The 26891-nt window shown below is 37.7% G+C and overlaps 1 protein-coding gene across 3 annotated transcripts in view; it reads left to right on the top strand.

The window, feature by feature from the left end:
- Positions 1-5990: 5990 nt before the first annotated feature.
- The window catches only part of SREK1 (splicing regulatory glutamic acid and lysine rich protein 1), a 47228-nt gene continuing 26327 nt past the window's right edge, over positions 5991-26891 (top strand). Inside the window, exons 1-3 of one of the 3 annotated variants that reach the window (XM_045998715.1) lie at positions 5991-6302; positions 16243-16376; positions 22084-22199. In XM_045998715.1, the coding sequence (XP_045854671.1) occupies positions 6142-6302; positions 16243-16376; positions 22084-22199 (411 nt within the window). In that variant the 5' untranslated portion in view covers positions 5991-6141. Of the gene's footprint in view, positions 6303-16242; positions 16377-18894; positions 21798-22083; positions 22200-26891 lie in introns of those variants that run through there. The other 2 variants (XM_045998716.1, XM_045998717.1) reach the window with 2 other exon arrangements.

The following is a 26891-nucleotide window of genomic DNA, read 5'->3' as shown; positions in this document are numbered from 1 at the left end:
CCAAAAGCTGGGTAATCACTGGAGTTGATTTACCTTATTGGCAACACTCTTTTTTTTTTTTTTTAAAGATTTTATTTCTTTATTTGGTAGAGAGGGAGAGAGAGTGCATGTGCCCAAGCAAGGGGACCAGCAGGCAGAGGGAGAGGGAGAAGCAGGCTCCCATCGAGCAGAGAGAGCACTATGCCAGAACATGACCTGAGCTGAAGGCAGACGCTCGACCCACTGAGCCACCCAGGAACCACCGCAACACTCTGAAAAAAAATGTTTAAGAGAGAGAGAGAGAAAGACAGCACACAGCAGGGTGGGGAGTGGGTGGGGTAGCAGTCCTGGAAGTCAGGAGACTCCCTGCTCAGCAGGGGCCAGAGGCAGGGTCTCGTGAGATCAGACCTGAGGCAAAACCAGGAGTCAGGCACTTAACCAACTGAGCCTCCCGGGTGCCGCTTGGCAACACTCTTGAGATGGTCTATGAATGTTTCCTGCTAAAGTTCCCACGAGTGCGCTGGTCAATTCCTTATCCTAAGATTTCTATGTACAATTCTTTCCAAAATTTTATTGAATATCTTAGTTGTCTTCATACATATTTTCTGATTTCTTAGAGTACCAAAGTCTATGTTAAATATGTCCTAGTCATACTTCTTCCAAAGATTTGATTGTGCAATTATTTCTTCCACTTCATGAAATAACCTCGCCATCATTGCCTATACTTTTCCCCTTCTGTTTAAGCTATCTAGAATAACTTTTTTTTAAAAAGATTTTATTTACTTATTTGACAGACAGAGATCACAAGTAGGCAGAGAAAGAGAGAGGAGGAAGCAGGCTCCCCGTGGAGCAGAGAGCCCAATGTGGGGCTCAATCCCAGGACCCTGGGATCTTGACCTGAGCCAAGGCAGAGGCTTTAACCCACTGAACCACCCAGGCCCCCTAGAATAACTTTTTAGTAATTAAAAAAATTATGCCAAATGATAAGTTTTCAGAATCAGCCCACTAGAGACATCATGAACTGATGGAGAGTTCTGGATTCTGAAAGGAGAGGGTGATAGGGTTAAACACAGGAAAGACTAAGTGTTTCCGCTACATTTCTGGAGGAGTCCTATTTCAAAACACTCTACATATGAATACATATGTACACACACGTAGTGCATCTATGCATGCAAATCTCTCACTCCGCTTCTGATTCTTTCTCGTTATTTACCTTCCTCCCAGTGCTTTCTTGTTACACTCAGTGTACAATCAGCACTCCTCCTTCAAAGATAGGGCTACTTAGAGATCTTTCCTTATTTGAAGTTACTTCTAAATTATTCTCTGTCAAAATTTCCTTTAAAATTCTGTAGAGTAGATTTGTTGGAAATCTCATTTGTTCAAAAAGCAAAATAAGATCAAAGGCATCACACCCTCTTATAAGCACAACCCACACTCCTCTCCGAAGCTTCACAGATCAAACACTTTCTTCCTGTGGCTGGCCTCCTAAAACCGTTTCCTCCAGAGCGCAATTCCAGGTTCTAGATCCAACAATTGAGTATGATTTTAATGTATATCTTTCTTTTTTATTGTTGTTAATTTCTTTGTTGGAGTTTATCTTTCATATTTTTGGTTTCTGGTTTACTGTTATGGTCCTGAACCTAAACTGTGAACAGCCCTCTCTGCACTGTAAGTTTGTCAGTGCTTGTCTTCCTGTTTTAGAAGGTATTGGTAGGCAGATGTAACCAAGAGGCCTAAGGGATGAAGAAATATCTGCACATGGGGGTCATGAGGTTGGAGACAGAACATGGTATAAAGGTTGGATGTCTAAAGCGTATCTGAAAATGCTCCCTGGGTGGAGCACTTTGTCATTGGCCAAAGTGGCAGGGCTAGGACAGGTTGGGATGTTTTGCTGGAAGATTCACAGAGGAATCAAAGAAGGTAAGTGATGGCTGTGCACTTGGCTTCTCTAAACGGTTCATGTAGCCTTTGTCTCAACAGTCACATTGTATCTACCAATGGGCACATTTTGTCCCTGATTTTGTCATCTCTACAGAATGTGATACTTTTCAGCATTCTTTCCTCTTCACACCTCACTTTTTCCTTATTAGGATTTTTTCCTCCCTTAACTTTGGTGACTATTCCACCTCCCCTTCACCTCCTGGCTTGATACTGGTTTTGGTTGTTGTTTTTATCCCTTTAACATTACCCGCTGTACTTCCTCTACATATTTGCCTGGCATAACTCCATCTACTTTCAAGCTTAAGTAACATGTTGTATCTTAATTCTATTTTCTCTCAACTTCATTTCAGAAACTTGTCCATAATGGACCTCAATATTTTTTTGCTCATTCTTCAAAAAGCTGCCTTTCCTTCCTATTTTTGGTCCTAAATTATGGCACCACTACACAATCCCTCAGGCCAGAAACAAATTCCTCCATCTGCCTTACCATCAACAGTAGTGGTAAATGTACGGCGTACTACTTTTATGACCTCCTATACCAGGGGTTCTGAAAGTGGGGTTCTCAGATAACCACCAACAGCAGCACTTAGGAACTTGTTAGAAAATTAAATTTTCAGGCCCCACTCCAGACCTACTTGGGAGGAAGCCAGCAGTCTGTTTTAACATTCCCTCTAGGTGACTTTGATGTATACTGAAGTCTGAGGACTGCTATTCTGAACTTGTGACTGTTAATTCTAGGGATCCATGGCTGGGCTTCAGGAGGACCAAAAAACCAAAAACCAAACCACCTGTAATTGTGTCTAAAGCTGAGTGTGTATCCATTGATATTTTTTCCAGGTATATAAGTATATGGCCTTTATTCATTTTATTTTCAAGTGGGTCAGTCCTTCCCCAGATTGGGACTATTCCTTGTTTTCTGTCATTACCACCACTTTACCCTTTGATCCAGTTCTTTTGCCTCTAGTGTCCACCTTTTTTTTTTTTTTAAGATTTTTTTCTTCATTTGAGAAAGAGAGAGAGCAAGAGCACAAGCAGGAGGGAGGGGCAGAGGAGAGGAAGAAGCGAGCCTGCTGTTAGGCTCCACCCCAGGACCCCAGGATCAAGACCTGAGCTGCAAGCAGGTGCTTAACTGACTGAGCCACCCATGCTTCCCTAGTCACACCCTTTTTAATGTATCTTCATGTCTCAGTGACAACGATCATTCTGAAACATGAACCTCCTCATGGTCATTCTCCTGCTCAAAGGTCTTCAATAGGTCTCAATAGTATATAAAGTGTATAATAAAGTAACCTCTTACCATGACAAACATCACCTTTCATCAATGCTTATTCTTTTTCATGCATTTCAAATCATTCTTTGGTCTAGCAGGAATAAATTTTGAATATTCTGAACCTCACTTGGACTCCCAAACCTGTCTGCATCTGTATATTCTGCATGCTCACCCTAGAATGCCCTACATTGCCCCCCCCCCACTCTCCCCCAGCCTAATTCCTGTTTGTTTAAGATTCAGCACAAGCAACATCCCTTCTAGGAAAGTCTTCCATTAGGACTAAGTTTAAGTGGCCCTCCTATATCCTCCCAGGTTTGTCTGTGCTTATCCTTCTCTTAGTAGTTCTCATATTTCACTTAGGACCCCTTTATACACTTAGAAAATATTGAGGATCCTGAGAGACTTATAGGATAGCTATCCATATTTACCACATTAGAAATTAGAAACTTAGTATTTTGGTTTTTAAAAATTTTTTAAAGATTTTATTTATTTGACAGAAAGAGATCACAAGTAGGCAGAGAGGCAGAGAGAGAGAGGGAAGCAGTCTCCCTGCTGAGCAGAGAGCCGGATGCGAGACCCGATCTCAGGACCCTGAGATCATGACCTGAGCCGAAGGAAGAGGCTTTAACCCACTGAGTCACCCAGGCGTCCCAAAACTTAGCATTTTAGAACCTACTAAAATTAATGTAAATGATGTATTTTTATGATAAAATGATGTTTCCCAAAAAAGAATTTTGAGGTGCCTGGGTGGCTCAGTGGGTTAAGCCTCTGCCTTCGGCTCAGGTCATGATCTCAGGGTCCTGGGATCGACCCCACATCCAGCTCTCTGCTGATCAGGGAGCCTGCTTCCCCTCCTCTCTCTCTGCCTTGCCTCTCTGTCTGCCTCTCTGCATACTTGTGATCTCTGTCTGTCAAATAAATAAATAAAATCTTAAAAAAAAAGAATTTTGAGAAGAGTGGCATTGTTTTACATTTTTCAAGCCTCTTTATTGTCTGGCTTAATAGAAAACAGCTGGAATCTCTTATCTGTGCATTCAGTCTGTTGTGTTATATTTTGATTGAAACATATGAAGAAAATCTGGTCTCACACAGATAAGGAGTTGGAAAAGGAAAAACTATTTTCATAGCCCTTCTAGATAATTCTAGATATTCTTCTTTGATACCACACCAACTTGACATACGGTATTTCTTAAGAGTTCAGTTGCAATGTGGACTGAATCTGAAACTGTATCAATTAACTTTTTGTATTCTGCTACATTAAAATCCATGAGTCTATCTCTCACTTTGATGATTCATTTTGATTTTGTAATAGCCTTGGCTATTTTGGAAATAGTTGATGGCTGAGTTGTAGAGACCTTTCAAATGTTCACATATTGCATTATGTAATGTCAAAAACCACACATGTTAATATCACTGGTATTTTTTAGCGGAAAAGTACTGTAATGCTGTAGCTTAAGGGGAGGTGTATACAAGTTTCACAAAACTTGTGTTTTTGTGTGAATACTCAATCACACAAGTGCTTTTTCTGGAGACAGCCATTTTACTTGGGCATGCAACATTAAGTACTTGCCATTTCTCTCCACAGATTAAAAAGATGTGTATGCTAGGGTTAATGAAATTATTTTTAATAGTTAATGAAATTAGTAATTTTTGCCCCCTTTGCCAAGGACATTCTTAGATTAGCATGTTGAAACAATCTTAAATTTTGTATGCTATGATTGCAAGGAGGTAAGAATACAAAATACCACTATTAGTGCAGTTTGGCACCACTGCCTTGTTTCCTCCTGAGGAGCAGCAGCTTAATCTAGTATGCTTTTACACCACGAGTGCAAATGCCAACAAAGTGAGGAAAGTCAAGAGAGTCTTAGCGTTATACTGAAAATTGTTTTGGCCTTGCGGACCCATCCAAAGGGCCTCCAGGACCTTCAGCAAGGTTCTGGGGATGAATTTTGGGAGCAGCTGCCTGGGAGCACATATTTCGTTATCTGTCATTGGGTTGAGAGGGTTTTTTTTTTTTTTTAAAGATTTTTATTTATTTGACAGACAAAGATCACAAGTAGGCAGAGAGGCAGACAGAGAGAGGGGGAAGCAGGCTCCCCACTGAGCAGGGAGCCTGATGTGGGGCTCGATCCCAGGACTGGGAGATCATGACCTGAGCCGAAGGCAGAGTCTCAACCCACTGAGATAACCACGTGCCCCTGAGTTGCAAGTTCTATGTGGACCGTCTGTAACCGTCTTTTACGTGCCCTTGTCTAACGGTGTCTGGAAAGTAAGGCTCAATAAATATTAGTACCTGCGATATGAGTGAATGACAAGTTATAAACAACGACCGCATAGCTTTCACCTCACTGCCTCCTTTCTTAATTCAATCAGAACTTAAACGTTTTCTAAATTTTTCTTTTTTCTTTCTTTTTTAATTAGGACGCCGGCCAATGTTTTCAATAGTTGGGGCGGGGCAGCGGCCTGCGTGTGATCACGACGCGCTACGGTTTGGTCAAGCATTCATCTGTACTGCCTAAGAGTCCTTCCTCCTTCCCAACCCCGCACCAGCAGGCCAGGCTTCTTGGTTCCCCAGTTCTACCTAGATTTAAGAACGGAAAGATCTGAGTCTCCTACATTTTTAGGAGTACTGAAATTTGATTCATTCGAAGCGGGGGAAGAAAATCGATAAATATCCTAACGAGAAGACTAACAGGCGCTACATACGGCTCAAAGACTCTGGAACCCCAGGCTACAGCCTCCACTAACCCGCCGGGTTGCCTGAGCGACGCTTCCGGCCGGCGCGCGCAGCCCTGGGAGCAGGGGAGTTGTGGAATGGGCGGCTAGACCTGCCCGCCGCCGTGAATTCGCCAGCGGGAGCGCGCTCGCGGCCGCGCGTTTTTCGCTTTCCCGGCTCCGTCGCTGACGCGTCGTAGACGTTGGGGAGCGGAGGACAGCAGCAGCGGGTCGGTATGAACAGCGGCGGCGGCTTCGGTTTGGCTTTAGGCTTCGGCCTTACCCCTACGGCGGTGATTCAGGTGACCAATCTGTCGTCGGCGGTGACCAGCGAGCAGATGCGGACTCTTTTTTCCTTCCTAGGAGAAATCGAGGAGCTGCGGCTTTACCCCCCAGAGTAAGTGCTCGATCTCGGCTGGGGGAGGGGCGCGGGCGCCATAGAGACCTCGGGCACTGAGGCGTTGGGGAGAGCGCGGGCGGGGGCGCGCGGTGCCCGTCACGTGACTGCCCGGGCTTACCTTGGTGCCCATGTTTGATTAGGGCACCGGGCGCGGGGTGGGGAGGTGGGGGAGTAGGGGGCCGAGGTCCTGCTCTCCTTGTTAGTTACACTGGGGATTAATTTATGCATCGAGCCTTTAGAAAAAATTTGGAGAAGTTTTTTTTCGTGCGTCCCGGATTTCTGGTCTCGGTCGGCTCCTCGTATTCGGTGCCTTCCCCGTTTCCTTTTTCTTCCCGAACTTAAGATGGCCGCAGGTGGGCCCGGAATAGTCCTCATGGCAAACGCCTGTTAAGCGTTTTTGCAATGTGAAAATCGCGGAGACCGCGCGGAGGAAACTGTCCACTTGTTAGGGCCTTAGTGTCAGGCCGTTGTTACTGATTTGAAAGCCTGCGGCTCATGGCAGGTTGGGATTGAGGCTGTATTTGTTCCCCAGGGCGGTGTTCACAAATTTAGCATCATCTTGGCTAATCTGACCGAGCCCATCCATGTTGTTAAAGATCATGTCATTCGCCCTTTTGACCGCGGATTAAAATTTCCGCTTTGAAGGTCACTCTGTCCTAAGCCTTTCATAAAAAGAATTAGTCCATGCAGGATTATCCCTGTTGGAAGCTTTGAAAGTCTGTCTCTATTTAAAAGTCTACATGTAGCTCGCGGCCACTTCTTTAAGTACTGTATTTTGAAGTAAGATTTCCCTTCTATGGTACTAATCTCAAAATTTGTAAGGGGTTTTGGGTTGTTCACATTATTACTCGCACTTTTTTTTAAAGTAGAGTTTAGAATCTTAAAATCCTCAGCCTTTTTTCGTTGTGTCAAAATTCTTTGAAGGGAGGGCTAGTAGTTGCCCAGGATTTCTCCCCCTCCCCCAAAAAAAAGTATTTGACTTTTTCGTTTATTTCATAATGATGCATATAGACCTCTTTTTCTTTCGGTTTCTGTCTGTAAGTATATCGCATTGCCACAGCATAGATACTGGTAAAGGTTGGTATTTGGATTTTTAAATTTTTTGAAGTTTTTTCCCTCTCCTTTTTGTTTTGAAATATGTAATATATACAAAACAGTTGAAAAGAATAACACCCACGTTTCCTTCATCTGTATTCCTTTCTTGCCAGTTGAGTTCTGTCTCCCTAGCTATCTTAAGCTACACTTAAACTCCCTCTTTCTTCCTATCCTTTTCAAAGTAGTTGCAGACACCAGGACTGTTAAGTATGTATCTCTTCAGAACAGGTACATTGTTCTACATTAACATAATACTGTTAACATGTTTTAGAAATTTAACATTGATAATGTATAACAAGTAGTTCATGTTTAAATTTTCCCAATTATTATAATCGTGTTTTTTTTCTTCTTTTTTTCATCCAAAATATAATCAGAAACCACCCATTTTATTTGGTTGTTACCTCCTTTAATCCAGAACAGTCCCCTGTCACCTTTTAAAAAATCTTTCATGACATTGACATTTTGTCTCATAGTTTGTTTTGTAAAATGATTCTTAATCTGGGGTTATATAGATTGTTTCTACATGATTAGATTAAGATAATACTTTTTTGTCAAGAATACTTCGTAAGCACGTGCATATACGTATTTATTGATCAGCAATGGCATTTATAGTTTGAATATCTTACTTTTGCAAATGCTTTCTGCTGTCTCTTCATTTCAGCATTCAGAACTTTTTTTAATAATTGAGAAGTGTTTGGAAGAGTGCTGTACCCTTAAGAATTGGAATCAAGCAGTAAAATATTTTGTATATGAATCTTCGTAAACTAACCTTGCTTTCAAGGTTGTGGTAATAATGTGTCTCATAGGTAGAAATATATTACATAATATTATTCAATGCCAACATAATACCACTTTCATAGTTAAAACCAGGGTATGGGTGGCAATATACTGACGGTCATTATGTGACACTTAGTAATGGGCTGTTTTTTGAAATCAGATATTACTTAGAGTTTAAAAGTCAAAGAGAATAAAAAGCTATTTACTTAAACATGGTGGAGTTAGTGTGTCACAAACTGTAATTCATTTTGCAAAATTGTACGTAAACATAGCATATATGGGCCCTGCAAAATTCTTGATCAGTTTTTCCTTAAGTGTAGTCCCTTATTACTGTTTTTCAAAAATATTGCCATGCTTTACTAACAGTGTGTTTTCTTCTCTATAATGAAGTTGTTGTAACCTGGTTTTTATGTTAAAGATGTATTTACAAATTTGAGCTGAAATGGATAACAGTGCAATAGTAGTAGTTGTAATTGAGGACAGATAACTGTTTTGCAATGTCTTGAAAACAGTACTTTATGATTTTTTTTTAAAATTTTAAAAAAGATTTTATTTATTTGACAGAGAGAGATAACAAGTAGGCAGAGAGGCAGGCAGAGAGAGGGGGGAAGCAGGCTCCCTGCTGAGCAGAGAACCCCGATGTGGGGCTCCATCCCAGGACCCTGAGATTATGACCTGAGCCGAAGGCAGAGGCTTCACCCACTGAGCCACCCAGGTGCCCCTGTACTTTATGATTAATGTTTGGAAGCTGAGTAGAATTTCATTTGTTTTGAATTTGGAAATAGAGTTTTTTTTTTTTTAAATTTTATTTATTTATTTTATTTTATTTATTTATTTATTTTTTTTAAAAGATTTTATTTATTTATTTGACAGAGAGAGAGATCACAAGTAGGCAGAGAGGCAGGCAGAGAGAGAGGAGGAAGCAGGCTCCTGCAGAGCAGAGAGCCCGATGCGAGGCTCGATCCCAGGACCCTGAGATCATGACCTGAGCTGAAGGCAGCGGCTTAATCCACTGAGCCACCCAGGCGCCCAATTTTATTTATTTATTTGACAGAGAGAGATCACAAGTAGGCAGAGAGGCAGGCAGAGAGAGTGAGAGGGAAGCAGGCTCCCTGCAGAGCAGAGAGCCCGATGCGGGACTCGATCCCAGGACCCTGAGATCATGACCTGAGCCAAAGGCAGCAGCTTAAACCACTGAGCCACCCAGGCGCCCTGGAAATAGAGTTCTTGTTTCTCATTAAGATTTTAAGAATTCCTTTGCTAATAGGAAAGTTCAGATTTTAAATTTAACTCTTTTGGAATGAGGGTGTGATTCAGTTTTAGTTTTTAAACATAGGTAATTAGTGTGAACATTCATTATACATGTTAAAAATTCTTTTCTTGTGCTATTGGATGATAAATACCCAGAATTTTTGCTTTCACTTGGAGCACGACAGATGAATACCATACGTGAAAACCTTTTTATAGCAGTAAGAAACTTTTGTAGTTTCTTAGTCATTTCTTTTTTTTTAGGTGTACTGTACCGACAGAAAAGTATATGAATAAAAATACGGCTTGATGAATTTCCACAAAGTGAACACACCTGTGTAATCAGCACCCACATCAGGCTCATTTGTACCCTAGTGTTGTCCCAGTGTCCCTTTTTAGGTGACTAAACCCCAAAGGGTAATCCTATCCTGATTTCTAACACCATTTCTCACATTAACACCTGGATTTTTTTTGCTTGCTGGTTTTCATTTCTCTGGTCTTCAAAGGATTAATAAGGAAGAATCTGTCAACTACTTATTTACTTCATTAAAAAAATTAATAGAACCAGTATAACCATTTTATGAGAAATAGAGAAAAAGGAACACCACTTAACGATTCTCTCTCCATTTCCATAGATTTCCTACAGTCCTTTTTATGTGCTTATTTTAATGTAGCATAATCAAAGGATTTATACACTGATGGTGAACTTTTTTCATTCAACATATAATTATTTTTTCATATTGCTTTGTCTTATAGTAATAACATTTTAAAGGCTGTAATTATGTCATAAGTGTGTTTTTCAAATTCTGTCATTGCCTATATTGGTTCTTTTGTTTTGGTGTTTTAAGTCAGTTGGTTTTAGCTGGAAACATTTGAAAATGTGTTTTTTTGATTGCACTGATGGGAGCACCTTCTGGCATTTGGTGGGCAAGGATCAGTAATTCATAAGAAAATCTTAACATAAGGCAAAATCATGCCATCCAAAGTACACTAGAATCCTTCTGAGAAACCGTTATAAATTGTGTGTCAGTTAATATTTTTATATGTGAGTCTATGTACTTTGTCCATGCTTTGGATTACATCTTTTTTGATAGATCCTACAATAAAAGACTGGATATATTAGTACTGCTTGACTTTTTAAAAAAGATTGTACTGTGCCATCACTGTGTTTAATGAAAAACAAAATAACCAGTTAGAGCCTAGCAAATTTAACTGATGCTCAAAAAGTTGGTTCTGTAATTTCTGCGGTAAACTCCTAGTCAGAAATTCTGATTTTTTTCTTGAAAAACGGTTGTAGACCGTTTTATATTTGAAAAAAGAAACAAAATTTGATTCAACAAATGAGGTGGAAGTAAAATTTGCTTTATTTGGCTACTGCTACTTTCCTTAGAAGCATTTGGAATATGTAACATCCTTTTAAAAAGGATGAAGACTATGTCAAAATTACACTTAATATTGATAATTCTATTTAATTTAAAAAGTAAATCTATTTAAACATTAGATATATTAGAACAAAAGCTGTAAATATGAAATTTGGGAACACTGATTTATAAATAAAAATACATTTGTTGGGGCGCCGGGGCGGCTCAGTGGGTTAAGCCTCTGTCTTCAGCTCAGGTCATGATCTCAAGAGTCCTGGGATCTGCCTCGCATCGCATTTGGCTCTTTGCTCAGCAGGGGGCCCCTCCCCCCCCCACTTGTGATCTCTGTCTTTCAAATAAATAAATTCTTTTAAAAAAATACATTTGTTAAGAAATTCATCTTCCATATTTAGGCTTGCCACTGTATTGTATTTTAGATATAATGTTCAAAATAAAAGTATTAAATATAAGTTGATCTCTATTCCGTATTTTAAGAAAGGTAATTGGAGATGAAGATAAAGAAAATTCGTCAAAACAGTGGTGTAGCTATGTCTAGTGTCCGTACTCCTATTAGGTTGTTTGGTCTGCACCGATCAGTCTGTCAGCCAGTTCTGGGCTTCTCAAATCTTGATAGTCTATTATAACATGAAGTTGCTTTACCATCCAGTCTCATATTTCCTTTTCCTCTGGATGTTTTAAATTTGAAATGGTGTGGGTTTTAAGTGGGGGTATTGGAAAAGTGTTTTTAGTTTTCCACAGTGATTATTTAGGTTTCCATTCTTTCACAAAAGGATGTATTTAGGGAGTGTAGTTTCAATGTGGTTTGTTTAGGCTCTTGAAGATTTCAGTGCTTAAAGAGAGTATACTTGTATTTGCTAGGGCTTTTTTTTTTTTTTTTAAGATTTTATTTATTTATTTGACAGAGATCACAAGTAGGCAGAGAGGCAGGCAGAGAGAGAGAGGAAGGGAAGCAGGCTTCCTGCTGAGCAGAGACCCTGATGGGAGGGCTCCATCCCAGGATTCTGGGATCATGACCTAAGCCGAAGGCAGAGGCTTGAACCCACTGAGCCACCCAGGCACCCCTTGCTAGGGCTTTAGTAGCTGATTGTAATTATAGGGTTTTTTTTTTGGGGTGGGGGGCTGGTTTCAAAAGACAAACAGCGCTACCCAGTCTTACCTCAAGAAGAGATAAAATTATTAAAAAGGTGGATATTTTCCTAAATTGAAATTAAGACAGTAGTACAAGTAGGCCTCATGGGAGTTGGGACTGGGAACCAGGAAGATAATCACCATTCAAGGCAACTGTCTGCTTCTTCTCAGAGGCTTTATTGACTGCTTAGTTTGTTTCTGTGTATCTGCTCTATATTCTTTGCAGACTTATTTTGTACTATTTTGGCATCTGGCCCAAGCCTTGAGTCTAAGTGACTTTTCAGCCCGAGAGAGAATCTTGTTTTAAGTTGATTTGATCAAGCCACCCAAATTATAGGTTGTTGGTTGGTCAGTAAAATGGACCCTTGTGTCATGTAGCAAATCAGTTGTGCTAGAGGCTTCTAAAATCTGTTGTGGGTTTCACCTAAGAAAACTGATAATGCTATGCTAAAAGTCTATAAAATGTCCTGGTAACACGTAGAGGAGAGGTACTTACTCACTTTGAAAACTTAAAGCAGCTTTCCAGAAGACTTGGAAACTTGAGTCTTGGAGAAAAGTGAAATTTCTACTCGAAAGGGAGGTAGGATATTCTAGGCAAATGGAACAACATGCACAAAGATGGCCCAGATACTCTGAATATGTTGTAGAAACCACAAGAATTTCTAATGCCTGGATTTTGGAGAGCATTTAGATGGTAAAACAGGAACAGAAGGGGTGTCTTTAAGGAAATGTAAGCAGTGGAATGACATGACATAATTTATAGTTTTGAAGGATCACTCTGGCAGCTTCTTTGAAAGACCATTATTAAGGAGTTTGGATTGGAGTCACTGTGATTGGTTAGGAGCCATTGTAATAATCTGGGAGAGAAATGATGAGGGCCTGAATTAAGGTCTTTATAGTGAGGATGATAAAATAATTAATGTGACAAATATTTGGAATGCAGTCTTCATAGGATTTAATGACCAATTGAATGAAAAGGGAAGGGTCAAAGATCAAAATACCCTTGCATCTTAGTAGTTTTGTAGAAACATTATTTCTTATGCTAAGCTTGTGAAGTAGGGAACTCTATTCATTGTGGTCATTGACTTTAGGATGAAGCTGATGTAGTGGCCACCCATTTCTTAAATGGTGGCTGGGCACTGTGGCAGAAGAAGAGAACCAAGCAGTGACCCTGAAAGCTCCTGAATGTCAGTTCTGCTCATATTTAATTGGCCAAAACCAGTTCCTTGGGTACACCTGACTTCAAGGAACAACGAAGTGGAATTTTACCATGTAGCCAGAAGAGATTTGGAAGTCTGTAGTGAGTGGTAGTAATGATGGTTACATTTAATGACTCCTAGATTTGTGACTTGAGTAATGCGGTGGTATTTTTAACTGAGAGGTAAAGTCTAAGACAAAGACCAGGTTTGGTGAGGAAGAAGGATGGTGAATTTTAGACTTAGTAACTTTTTGGGGGTGGGGCCTGTGACCATCAAGGTGTAATATTCCAGCAGACACTTGGATCTGGGAGTCTAAAGCTCAAGAGAGGCCTAAATTGGAGATTTGGTAATGTAAAGGTGAGTTAAGTGTGGATGCGACTGGTTTTTACCCAGTGACAAATTCATAAAGTGCTTGACTCAAATATTTGTGTGGGGTGGTGTGGAGTTGGCATCGCTGGAGTGGGCCTGTTGAAGCCTGAATTGGATAGCCTTAGGCAGACGTGAATTGAGTTGTGTTAGGTGAGAAAGACATTTTGTCATCTTTTATTAGCCTGACTAGTTATATGTTAATAATAACATAAATAGTTTCAAGTTTTAAGTGTAATATGTTTTATTATCACAGTGTTTGGGTAATGGCATAAACATGTATGTTTAACCATTATCAAGGTGGATTAGTTGTCTTATGTGAAGGATTTTTTATTTTAAAAATGGCTAATATTTGGAATTGCCAATTAAGTAGCACATTAAAATGCTTAAAATTTTTTTTTTTTCTTTAGTAGAGAGGGAGGGAGAGGATCTTAAGCAGGCTTCAAAGCTAGTGCAGAGCCTGACCTGGGGCTCCATTTCACAACCCTGAGATCATGACCAAATCAAGACAAGTCAAGAGTCGGACACTTAACCGACCAAGCCACCCAGGCACCCCTAAAATGCTTACAAAATTCTTTTTTTTTTTTTAAGATTTTATTTATTTATTTGACAGAGAGATCACAAGTGGGCAGAGAGGCAGGCAGAGAGAGTGGGGGGGAAGCAGGCTCCCCGCTGAGCAGAGAGTCCAACGCGTGGGGCTGGTCCTAGGACCTTAAGATCATGACCTGAGCCGAAGGCAGAGGCTTTAACCCACTGAGCCACCCAGGCGCCCCTAAAATGCTTATAAAATTCTTTAAAAAATTTTTTTTTAAAGATTTATTTATTTATTTATTTGACAGAGATCACAAGTAGGCAGAGAGGCGGCGGGAAGCAGGCTCCCTGCTGAGCAGAGAGACCGATGCAGGACTTGATCCCAGGACCCTGAGACCATGACCCAAGCCAAAGGCAGAGGCTCAACCCACAGAGCCACCCAGGCACCCCTGCTTATAAAATTCTTGATTAGTTGAATGATGAAGATTGCATGAGATTATTAGATTTAGATAATTAAACTTTAAGTTCCACCTTTGCCATTTACTAGGGCTAGGATTATGGTCAACTTTCTTCTTGATCTATTTTGTAAACTAGATTATTGTTACTGCACAGGCAAAGATATTTTTCAGATGATCTCACTTCTTTCTTAGTGTGAAAAAATCTTAATGCTTTAAAGGAGTTGTATATGTTCTTTATTAGGTATGTATTTAGTTTGAATGGGAGGTTTTTTTCCTTGCTAAAGACAATTTTAACTTTAATTGAAAATAATCTTGCACAGATTGACAAAATGATCATCGGTGAATATAGTATATTCTACAGACTGACAAGATGCATTTATATTATAAAAAACTGCTTTTGTCTGCTGTGTGTTTTTTTGTTTTGTTTTTGTTTTTTTACTATAGGTCTACCTAGGTTAAACTGAATCTCATATGATTTAGAAGAGTATGTTCTTTTGCATATGAAATACATAATATTTTGTTTGTAGAATCTTTGGAAAATCACAGTGTTGCCTAGCGTAAATCAGTCTCTACTACATGTGACTACATGTGAAAGACCTTAATTTTAATTCTGTGTTAACCTATTTGTAAGACTCTGGTGAGGTTTTTAGTGATCTAAAACCTGGGGAGTTGCATTGGGAAGGGTTGAAAGTGGTTACAGAATTTGGAGTCATGAGGATTGGGACTTTTATAAAGTGATTTTGTCTATTGATGATAGACTGGTTGAACATTTTTGAGTTAAATCTGCTGTTTTCACATTTTGGGCTAAGAACTCGTCAATTTTTACATTTCCAGTTTTTACAAATAAGACGATAGGCCTTCCTAGATGTTGTCAACTTTTGCAGACAAATCACCATGAAAAGACTTGCTTGGTAGAACCATTCTGGAAAATTGGAGGTTTCTCAAGAGGTTAAAAATAGAACTGTCCAGGGGCACTTGGAGTGGCTCAGTGGGTTAAAGCTTCTGCCTTCAGCTTGGGTCATGATGTCAGGGTCCTGGGTTGGAGCCCGGCATTGGGCTATCTGCTCAGTGGGGAGTCTGCCTACCTCCCCCTTTCTCTCTCTGCCTGTCTCTCTGCCTGCTCGTGATCTCTGTCTGTCAAATAAATAAAAATCTTAAATTAAAAAAAAAAAAATAGACTGTCCTTCTACCCAGCAATTGCACTAGTAGGTATTTACCCAAAGAATACAAAAATACTAATTCAAACGGATACAAGCGCCCCGAAGTTTATAGCCAAAATATGGAAACAGCCCAAATGTCCATTGACTAGTGAATGGATAAAGAAGATGTGTATATATACAATGGAATATTACTCAGCTATTAAAAAAAATGAAATCTTAACCATTTTTAATGGCATGGAGTTAGAGACTATCATACTATGCAAAGTAAGTCAGAAAGACAAATACCATATGACGTCACTGGAATTTAAGAAACAGAACAAATGAGCAAAGAAATGTAGGGAGAAAGAGGAGGCAAACCAAGAAACAGACTCTTAACTATAGGGAATAAACTAATGGTAACTGTATATTAACTAACTGGAATTTCAATAAAAACTTGAAAACATAAAACTTCTTTAATGTGTTTTAATGATCTTTAGCAATAAAAATTCTTGTCTTGATTAAGATTATATGAAAATATAAGAGAAATTTCAGATGAAAATGACAAAACCAACCAAATGTTTATTAGTCCAATTGTTTTTCTTTTTATCTTGCAGCAACGCTCCTCTTGCTTTTTCTTCCAAAGTATGTTATGTTAAGTTTCGTGATCCATCAAGTGTTGGCGTGGCCCAGCATCTAACTAACACGGTTTTTATTGACAGAGCTCTGATAGTTGTACCCTGTGCAGAAGGTTGGTATCTCACGTGTTTTTTTCTATTTTAATCTCTGTCCTGTGTGTTCCTACTTTTGGTTTTCCTAGAAATTGGTAGGTAGACAGTACATTGTTGTGTATGTGTGTGTAAGAATGAAATTTGGAGAAGGAAAGGATTTTTACCTAATAATAAAATATATTATAATTGATAATTTATTATTTACGTATGCTTGAGATTTAATAGCCAAACATTTTTTTTTTAATAGCCAGACATTTTTAAAAAATCATGAATTCTGATTTGCTTTAGCTTTCTGTAGTCAATTCGCGAGTTGTAAAGAAAGCTTTCTGAAATTAAAATATAAAATTGGTACGGGAAATTATTTTAAACGTATAAATAAGTGAGCATTTGCCTCTATATATACAATACTAATGATATCACATAAATAAAAACTGCATTTTTGCCAAATTGGGGTTAAGTGGTATTATGTATATAAGAAAAATGCTCGTAATTTAATCTCTAAAGTATCCTCTTAAGGTAATTCACCTTCTCATTGAGACCATTATTCCATATTTATTGTGATTGCTATGCAACTGGAATTTATTTTTTTTCTTTCAATGGCTTGCTTTTCTTGGGGGGTAGGATGGGTAATTGAAGAAAAATCATGGAAAGTAATTTTCTAAAGCTTCCATTAAGGAAATATTGTTGAAGATGGGAACAAGGCCAAAAGCCTTATAGTCTATTAAATAAATTTTAAGGCTTAACCTGCTTTAAGAACTAATTATTACTAATACTTAATTTTTAGTTATTTTTACTTACAGAGCCATTCACATATAATAGACTGTGCTGAATTTGACAGTTCTGGTGTGTAGTTAATTTTATATTAGAGTACACTGGTATGTGTACATACCAGTGGATTTTAGAACAGGTTATTATAATTTAAATGTCCTTAAAATATGTTTTCCCTGGTGGATAGTGGTAACTGTTTTTCAACATAAAAAATACACCTGAAACAATTTAAGGAGCTTTCATATGTAATGTTTTAAAGCCTCTGTTAGAAACCAGGCTAATATTAAAATAACTTGATATATGGTACACAGTGCTACACTTTCAAAGTTTGATGCTTATTTCAGAATGCCTATTCTGGGATGTCAAAAACATTACAGTAGAACAGTAGATACAGTAGAAACCATTTGTTGGTTTTGAAGTCCCAGAATAGGACATTCTGGATTTTTTTTTTTTTTTTTTCAGATGAATTTGAAAGTATTTTTCCCATGCCTGGGTGTTAGAATGGAGTAGGTGGAATAAAAATGGATTAAAGTTAATTATTCGCTGAATTGTCCTTACCTATTGATCTGTAAGGGGACAGTCAGCCCAGAATTGGAGAGCAAGGTGAGAAAGCTGGTAAATGGTTTAGTTCTGCATACCAAGTTGATACCAGTTTCACACCAGGTAAACTACATGGGGAAAAAGAAATCAGAAGGTTTATTAAATGGGAATATTAATCCTGTCACAAAACTATGCCACCAGCAGTACAAGCTCATTACTAAATTGGAAGGGAGAATTTTTATCAGTGTTGCTTTGTTGGAACCTTGCTGCATTTCCATAGAATTTTTCATATATTTGAGAAGCCCAAGCCATGATTTGTCATTAAGTGTTCAAGGTTATGGGCATGTAGAGGTTCTCTTTTTTGTCTGTTTTATTTAATTGAGTTTAGTAAATACACATTATCAAAGCTCTTGAATATTTTTAATATTAACATTTTAAGAGGTTCTCTAGTTTAGAACATGAAAGTTTAAGCACATATTTAATTTCAGATTAGTTGTAAGTATTTTAGAACACTGATAAAATAATTGGTATTGGAGAAACATTGAGATACATAATTTTCATTAATTTAACTAAATACCACAGAATAACCTTATAGAATCTGAGGAATTTTATAGTGAGCTGTTAAAGATATGATTATGCACTGCAAGCAAGGTAATAATGTGTTATTAAACTAAAAAAGAAAGCAAAGTGAGTTTGAAATAAACTAAAGGAAAGAGTTCCAGTGGAGTAAGTTCTGTTAGAGGAGATGGGGTGCTGTAAGCATTCTTCTGTTTACTTCACTGATGCATCCTTTCTTTGATGTTATAGAAACAGCATTATGAAAGAAATGAGAAAACCATAGAAACAGTTTTAAGTTTTTTCATTTTCTTTCAATTTGCTGTTTTTTTGTAATGCAGTTTTGTAACAAGACCCAAAGCTGTATAAAGTAATGTTTGATGTGTAAAAGTTTTATACATATTATTAGCTTTTGTTAATAAAACATGCCATTTCAAAGTAAAATATGCTCTCATTATACTTGTCCAGGTATGACCTCTTTTTGTTGTTGCGTGCATCTCAGATTTCTTTTTTGTAAATGTTAACACTTAGAAAAAGATAAGGTCAAACATAACAAGGGTGTCAAGCCTAATCATCAGTCGTAACTTTATGTCCACATTTTCTGGTAGATGGATTTTGACTATTAATTTGGTTTTGTATGTTTTCTCTATGTGATATTTGTGCATTATTAGATGACTAGACTGGCCAAGGCAGACCTGTTACACTTGCCTGAGTTAGGCATTGTTTGCCATGCCACTAAACCTGCCGTCAAGTGAAACCTTCATTGGGGAAATGAGATCGGAGTCTGAACCGCAGAAGATGGACGCCCTGTCTCTGTTTTTTATTGTTTTACTTTAATTTCATTTCTTTTTCTTTATTTTGTCCCTTTTTTTGTTTTCGTTTTTGTTTTTGTTTTGTTAAATCTCTTTCACTTATAACTTGTGAGCTGGTTTTCCAGTTCTTTGTAAATGGTATTCCATTAAGGGTTCATAACATTGCTTTGCAGATTATATTGGGAGATGATTAGCAGAGCTCAATCTTAGAATGAAATAAGTTTTCATAGTAAACTAGGATACAGTGTTTTGAAGCTCAGTGTGAGCCTTAATTGGTGTTTATAGACTGCACAGTACATTTTGTTCTGGAAACACTAAAACACTAATAGAATTCTTAGGAACATTTTCTGACCTCATTGCAACATTTTTTGAATTTTTCTCCCAAATCTTCATCTTTCATAAAAACCAACTGATAGCTTCTAATTTTCATCCTTTCCCCGCCTCTAGAATTTTAGGCATACAAAATCCTCAAGGAGAATAAGTACATTTCTTAGAACAATCTAGGGGTAGAGGACAAGCAGAGACATTTACTTTTTTGAGTTATTATAGGAAAGAACTTATTTCCTTGACTTACAAAGACTTTTGCTTGCCTGTGTGGGGAATGGATATTTGAGAAACTTGTTGAAAACTTAACTTGGTGTGTGTATTTCTCTGCTTGAATTTTTTGAAAAATTTTCAGGTGTTACTAGCTTCTAAATGGATTTTGAGATTAGGGCTAGCACTTTAATTTTAATACTCTGAGATATGTTTTTTTCTCTCAGTTGTCTTTGAGAAGTATAGTTTGGGAAAAATGCTTAAATGCTTGTTTTATATTTTTGTATATACTCTGGTAGTATTTGGAGGGTAAATTTGATAGAATTCTGTCTTGGGAGTTAAGCAACAGAACTTTTTTCTTAAAGGATCTTTAATGGTCATTAGAATAAGAAAAAATGTGCTTACAGTTAGACAATATTTCTAATAGTTTATTACTACTGTGAGAGGCAGTGAGAGTCAGAAGACCTATTGATATTTTTTTTTAAGCCAAAAGTGAAAGTATAATATTAAGTATTCATCTTTTGGCCTGTGTTGAATACTTTTTATTTTGTGTAGGCTTTCTACACTGTCTTCTGTGGGCAGTTTTGCTTATTTAATTGACAAGTAATCTTAAATTGAGGGCATTAATGAATAGAAACTCTTGTTTTTTGGATGCATAAATTAGGGTGACAAAGCATAAGGTTTACACGACAGGACCTCAGTCAATTTATCAAGATGTTTTCAGGTTTTATAAGCATTAAAAATAACACCTATTTATAACAGATAAAATGGGTCTGGTAGCAATTTAAATAGCTTAGTATGTATAGGTGGGTATATAGATACGTGTATTAATACCAATAACAATAAATATAAAATAAATTACTGTTATTTGATGTCTTTAGTAAGGCCTACCTACCTTTTATTTATGCATGTTAAAAAAAATCTGTGCTTGTGCAGAATTTACACTGAAATTATAAAACAACTGTTTTTGAAATTAGTCAATTAATATAGACTTAGATGTTGCAAAATTTAGGAAAAAGTAGACCTTTGTTGAAGCTAATCATATGTAATTTTTCTGTTCCTGTAAGTAAGGTGTAACTATTATTTAAAGCAAAATTTAAAAGCTGTCTTGAATTCCATCCATGTTTAGAGGTATATTCAGATAATATTGTTTAGAGATTTATCCCTCCACATTTGGTTGTTTTAAGTAGAACTTTTACTTCTAAAATCCAGCATGGTGCTTTTGAAAACTACTCTATATGCTACTTTCAATTTAGTGTGATTTTGTACACTGTGTTTTAAATTATTTTTGAGGACTCCATAACGGAAATGTATAGCCAACTACCACATAACTATAAGTAGTTCTTTTAAAATAGATATATGTAGACAGCTTTTTAAGAAATAATTTTAACAGGGGCAGTAAGAAAGAGGACACAGGGAAAATGTGTGGAAGTTGCAGTTCATATCAAAATTAATTGATTAGAGTTTAGTAATTAAATATGGCAAATTGATGAACTTTATTTTGGAGTAAAATTTTCAGTTTTTAGTTGTAGCGATTTTTTCTTTCTTTTTAGTGTCTAAGATTAGTGTTACTGTCATTATTTTTATTAGGCAATTTAGATGTTTATAAGCAAGACATTTAGGCATTAACCATCCCTCTTCAGATAAGTATACATAATAAATTGGTTCTAAAAATCAGGACTTTAAGAAGTTTCCTGAGAAAAGGGAACTTCTGTTAGTGATTTTCACAAATTTTAGTAGTTTTCCAAGGCATGTTCTTTGGAATTGGATTTTTAAGCATCTCTGACCTAGTTGGTGAGATGTCTTTTTAACTGGATGGGTGTAAGCTTCCTTTTAAATTGAAGCTGATTACATGGAGTAGGCTTTTGTTTTTTTCTGTCTACTTGAAATTTAATGGAATTTATTGGAAGGTTATCAAAACTGTTTACATCACTGGTAGGTAGTTTAGTAAGCAGGATAGGGGCACTCATTAAGGAACAAATTTCAATTCGCACATATTTGTTTTTTCTTTTTCTTTTTTTTGACTAATTTGGTTATTTGCCATTTCTGGGGATTAAACTTTAAAAAATGTTCTTCTTTTCTGTATCTGATGTTCTGTGTGCTATTAGTGATGCAGCCAACACGAACGGTTGTCATGTGTAACACAACTTTCGATCACCGCGAAAACACCGTCCTGGGAAAGCGTCCATGCTTGATATCGTTTGGTTCATGAACATTAAGTTTCCAGTACAGGTGACCCATAGCTCAAAGTGTTAAATAATTGTCTACATTATTCAGTTTTTAAAATAATATTCCATTAATGAGATTGTTAGTCTTTGAAGTTTTGCTCACTTTTATTTTTCCTAGTAGAGCAGGATAAAAGGAAAGACTTAAGTTCTTATTTATTTCTTTGTACAGATCTGATAGATAGATTCATTTATTATTATTATTTTTTAAGTGCAAAGGTAATTGTAAAATCATAGTGTAAAGTTTGTGTGGTGTTTCTGCTTTCCATAATGTTTGGAACTTGCCTCTGCAGGTAAAATTCCAGAGGAATCCAAAGCCCTCTCTTTATTGGCTCCTGCTCCAACCATGACAAGTTTAATGCCTGGTGCAGGCTTGCTTCCCATACCGACCCCAAATCCCTTGACTACAGTAAGTATTCCACACCTTCTTCTGAAAGAGATTTATGTTGAATTGTGTAATCATTTGAATAAAGAGCTTAGAAAATTACTTGTTTTTAATCTTTTTTCCTTTTTTTAATTGAAAAGGATTCAGAATGTCTACTTAACCGCTCACCCCAACCCCACCACGTTATCACTGACTTAAACTGACTTTTGGAAATACTTCTGAAGTAATAGGGCATTCATTTAAATTTGAGAACTAAAATAGATTATTCATTAGAGAAACAGTTATTGAAAATCCAGCATTTTAGATTGCATGGGGAATTGGAAAATCTAGGTAACTATATTTCCCAGTTCAACTAAATCTATTGAAGTAAAATAAAACAAATCACAGCTTTGTAACAGAAGAAAAATATCTCAGAGAAACATTTGTCTGATACTGAGAAAATGTAACAAGGTAAAAACATGGTAAAAATATGTTTTCATTAACTGCGTAGAGTTAAATAGGAATTTAATACCTCCTTTGTGATTTCCAAGAGCGGTAAATAAAGATTTTGCTGTTACTGAGCTCTTATCATATTTGTTTTAGAGAAGGGTCATTTTTCTTCAGAAATGAATGCAAGACAAAAATATAAAGCTCACCTTAATTCTGTGGTATGTCTTAGCTTTGTGGTGTTGGGACTGTTTAGGGAGTGAACTAATACTGACTTTATGATAGTAGTTAATTTTTTTAAAGTATGTTTTTTTGGGGCATCTCACTTGGTTGGGTGTCTGCCTCCTGCTCACGTCATGATCACAGGGTCCTGGGATCGAGCCCCGCGTTGGGCTCCTTGCTCAACAGGGAGTCTGCTTCTCCCTCTCTCTCAGCCTGCCATTCCTCCTGGTTGTGCGCTCTCCTTCTCTGTGTGTCAAGTAATTGAATAAAAATCTTAAAAAATAAATAAGCATTTATTTAAAGAAACACTTTTTTTCTTTCTGATTTTCCTTTTTAAAGATTTTACTTTTAAGTAATCTCCACACCTAGTGTGGAGCTTGAACTCACAACCCTGAGATCAAGAGTTGCATGCTCTACCAACTGAGCCAGCCAGCCCTCCCCACCCCACCTTTTTTTTAAAGTAAGTTCTCCCACTATAGGGGTCGACTCATCTAGAGAACAAGGGTCTCATGCTCTACTGATTAAGCCAGCCATGTGCCCCTTTGATGGAAGTTCATTTAGTAAAGTTATAAAAGTGGTCTGTGGGGCGCTTGGGTGGCTCAGTGGGTTAAAGCCTCTGCCTTTGGCTCAGGTCATGATCCCAGGGTCCTGGGATCGAGCCCCGCATCGGGCTCTCTGCTCAGCGGGGAGCCTGCTTCCTCCTCTCTCTCTCTGCCTGCTTCTATGTCTGCTTGTGATCTTTGTCTGTCAAATAAATAAATAAAATCTTTAAAAAAAAAAACAACAGCATGATTTGCTTTAAAAGTGGTCTGTGAAACTTTGAGGTGCAGAATTTTGGGTCGTTTCTTTACATAGCATTGTACTACTGGAGACCTGCATTGCGATTACTGGTGGGAAAAGGCTTTTTATTTTTATTTATTTATTTATTTTTGGTCAGGGGGATGTTTTTTATTTTTATGTATTTATTTATTTATTTTGGGAGGGGTGGAAAGAGAGGAGGGGCAGAGGGACATGGAAAGAGAATCTTAAGCAAGTTTCACACTCAGGATGGTGGCTGGGTTGGGGCTCGATCTCCCAACCCCAAGATCATTACTTGAGCCCAAATCAAGAGTTGGATGCTTAACTAACTGAGCCATATAGGTATCCCCTCCTTTTATTTTAAAGATGTATTTATTTATTTTAGAGAGAGAAAGAACATGAGTGGGGGAAGGGGCAGAGGGGGAGAGAATCTCAAGCAGACTCCTGGCTGAGTGAGGAGCTCTGACACAGGGCTTGATCTCATGATCCTAAGATCGTGACCTGAGTGGAATGAGCCACCCAGGCATCCCAGGAAAATACTTGTTTGTTTGTTTTTTTAAATTTTATTTATTTACTTATTTGTCAGAGAGAGAGCATAAGCAGGCAGAGTGACAGGCAGAGGCAGAGAAAGAAGCAGGCTCCCTGCTCAGCAAGGATCCCGATGCGAAACTTGATCCCAGGACCCCAGGGTCATGACCTGAGCCGGAGGCAGCAGCTTAACCAACTGAGCCACCCAGGTGTTTCCCAGGAGAATACTTTTTAATTCAACATCTGATCGTTTGAGTTAAGCTTTTTATAAATTTTCTAGAAAATTTTATTTGGGTTATATTTTGGTATATTTTAACATTTAATTCCGGGATCACTATCTTTTTTTCAGAAAGTATTATCTTGCTATCTTGACAATTCTTATGGTTTATTTAGCAACAGCATAATGTTTTTATTTAATTTGTTACCTTGAGGGGAAATGGTTTTCTCTAAATTCATCTGTAGATATCTATTATTTTGAAATTTAATTTATGAACAATTTGAATAGAAAATGGGACAGGTGGCCCACTGTGACTTGGCTCCTGCTTACGTCTCTGACATTTTTCCTACCTGTTTTCCTGGCTTAACTTTATTTCAGCCATATTGGCTTTGTTGTTTCTTAGACATGCCAAGCATATTTTTGCCTTACAGCTTTTGTACTTACTCATCTTTTGCTTAGAACATTTCGTTTTCAGGAGGCCATGGTTTCTATGTCAGAAGGCAAAAGTGTTACATCAGGAGCCTAGGTAATCTTTTTAATCCATTGAGGACCAACAGGGTAACTAAATAATGTTTAGTTAACTAATTTTTAGACCAGGGCTAGAAAGTAGAGTAATCAAAACAAAGGTAATTGTATTGTTACAGAGCATCGGCATTCAGTAGAACTTTCTGTTCTGCTGAAAATGTCTTTGTACTATCAGGTGTCATAGCCACTGTAACACGTGCCTATTGAGCACTTGAAATGTGTCCCTGAATTTTAATTAAAATTCAGATAGCTATATGGGGTTAGTGAGCACCATATTAAATAGCATAGGTATAGCAGAATGGTATAGTAAAAAGGAGAGAGGAAAAAAGTTTCTAAAAAAGCTGAATAATCTTAAGTTTGAGAAACGAGGTTGGATTAGATAATTTGGAAAAACCCATTCCGTGTGTGTGTGTGTGTGTGTGTGTGTGTGTGTGTGTCTGTCTGTGTGTGTCTGTGTCTAATGTCCCAGTGGAGACAGTTTGCAGGTCAAAGCGATTGACAACTAGGAGTGCCTGAAAAGATTTGTTGAATACTTTAAATCCATTCAGAACTAAGAAATAAAAAAACCAAAAACAAACAAAAAACCCTAAGAATTAATAGAGTCATATTTGTGATTTAACTTAATGGGATATAATAATTCTTTTGTACAGTAAAGAAAAATTCAAAATTCAAACATCTGTGTACAGGATAAGGTGTGGGAGAGGGATAAAGGAGGGTCAATACATAAGCAAAACATGTGGGGCGCCTGGGTGGCTCAGTGGGTTAAAGCCTCTGCCTTCGGCTCAGATCATGATCCCAGGGTCCTGGGATCGAGCCCCGCATCGGGCTCTCTGCTCCACAGGGAGCCTGCTTCCTCCTCTCTCTCTGCCTGCCTCTCTGCCTTTTGTGATTTCTCTCTGTCAAATAAATAAAATATTAAAAAAAAAATGGAGAAAAACTAGGCTCAGAGGGTGATAGCCTTGACTCCCATCACTCACCCATTTGAATTAAAATATTTTATACAACTTTAGGATAACTTGAAATGGTGGTGCTGAGCGACAAATCCAAGATCTGTTAATAGCAAGATACCACAGATTATAGTAAATACTATGAAAAAAAAAAAAAACAGGTGTTAGAAAGTGAAGCTTTATATAAAGTCAGGGAAAGCCTCTTGGAGGGGACGGGTAACCTGATGCTTGAAGGATTTGACTGGCAGAAGATGAGGAAGAGTTTTTTGACAAATTCCAAGCAAAAGCTATAACGTGGGAAAAACTTGGTCTTCAAAGTACAGAGTGGCAGTCAGTATAGTTGAAGCTTAGGAAATGGGGGTGGTGGTAGTATATTTTGAGATACTAGAGGGATAGATAGCATACTGATTATAGGACTTTTAGGCCATGGAAAGGAATTTGAATTTTATTCAAAAGGTAATTAGAAACCATTGGTTAGCTTTAAGCAGGGTAAGACATAATTTGACATTTTAAAAAGAAAATACACAGGCCGTTATGACAGTGTAAGTGATACTTGTTTCATCAACTTATGCTTTCACCTTTAGAAAGTGTTTTTATGTAGTATTTGTTTAATCTTAGTTTTGTAGCATTATGTAGTCAGTGCTCAAAATTTTCTTTCTTTATTTGGACTGGGGGAGAGAAGGAGGGATTGGGAGGGGCAGACAGAGAATGTTAAGCAGTCACCATGCCCAGCGCAGAGCCTGACACAGGGCTCCATCTCACAACCCTGAGCTGAAATGGAGTAGGATGCTTAACTCACTGGGCCACCCAGGCGCCCCAGTGCCCCAACTTTTCTTAAATCTCATAAATGGAAATGAAAGTTGTAATTTTTTTCCCCTTGAAATCTCTTCTCATTAATTCTGCAAAATCTTCTATTTTCAAATTTTGAGATCTTCTGTCTTTCCTAGTTTAAGTTCACATTAAAAATATATTCCTTAACCCTTGAACTAAAAACTGAATTTAGTAATGTTATGAAAGATCATTCAAAGCTTTTGTCCTCTTCCCATCAAAGTA

Source organism: Meles meles, chromosome 3, assembly GCF_922984935.1.
Source record: "Meles meles chromosome 3, mMelMel3.1 paternal haplotype, whole genome shotgun sequence".
NCBI lineage: Eukaryota > Metazoa > Chordata > Mammalia > Carnivora > Mustelidae > Meles > Meles meles.
This window is presented reverse-complemented; position numbering and strand designations above follow the sequence as displayed.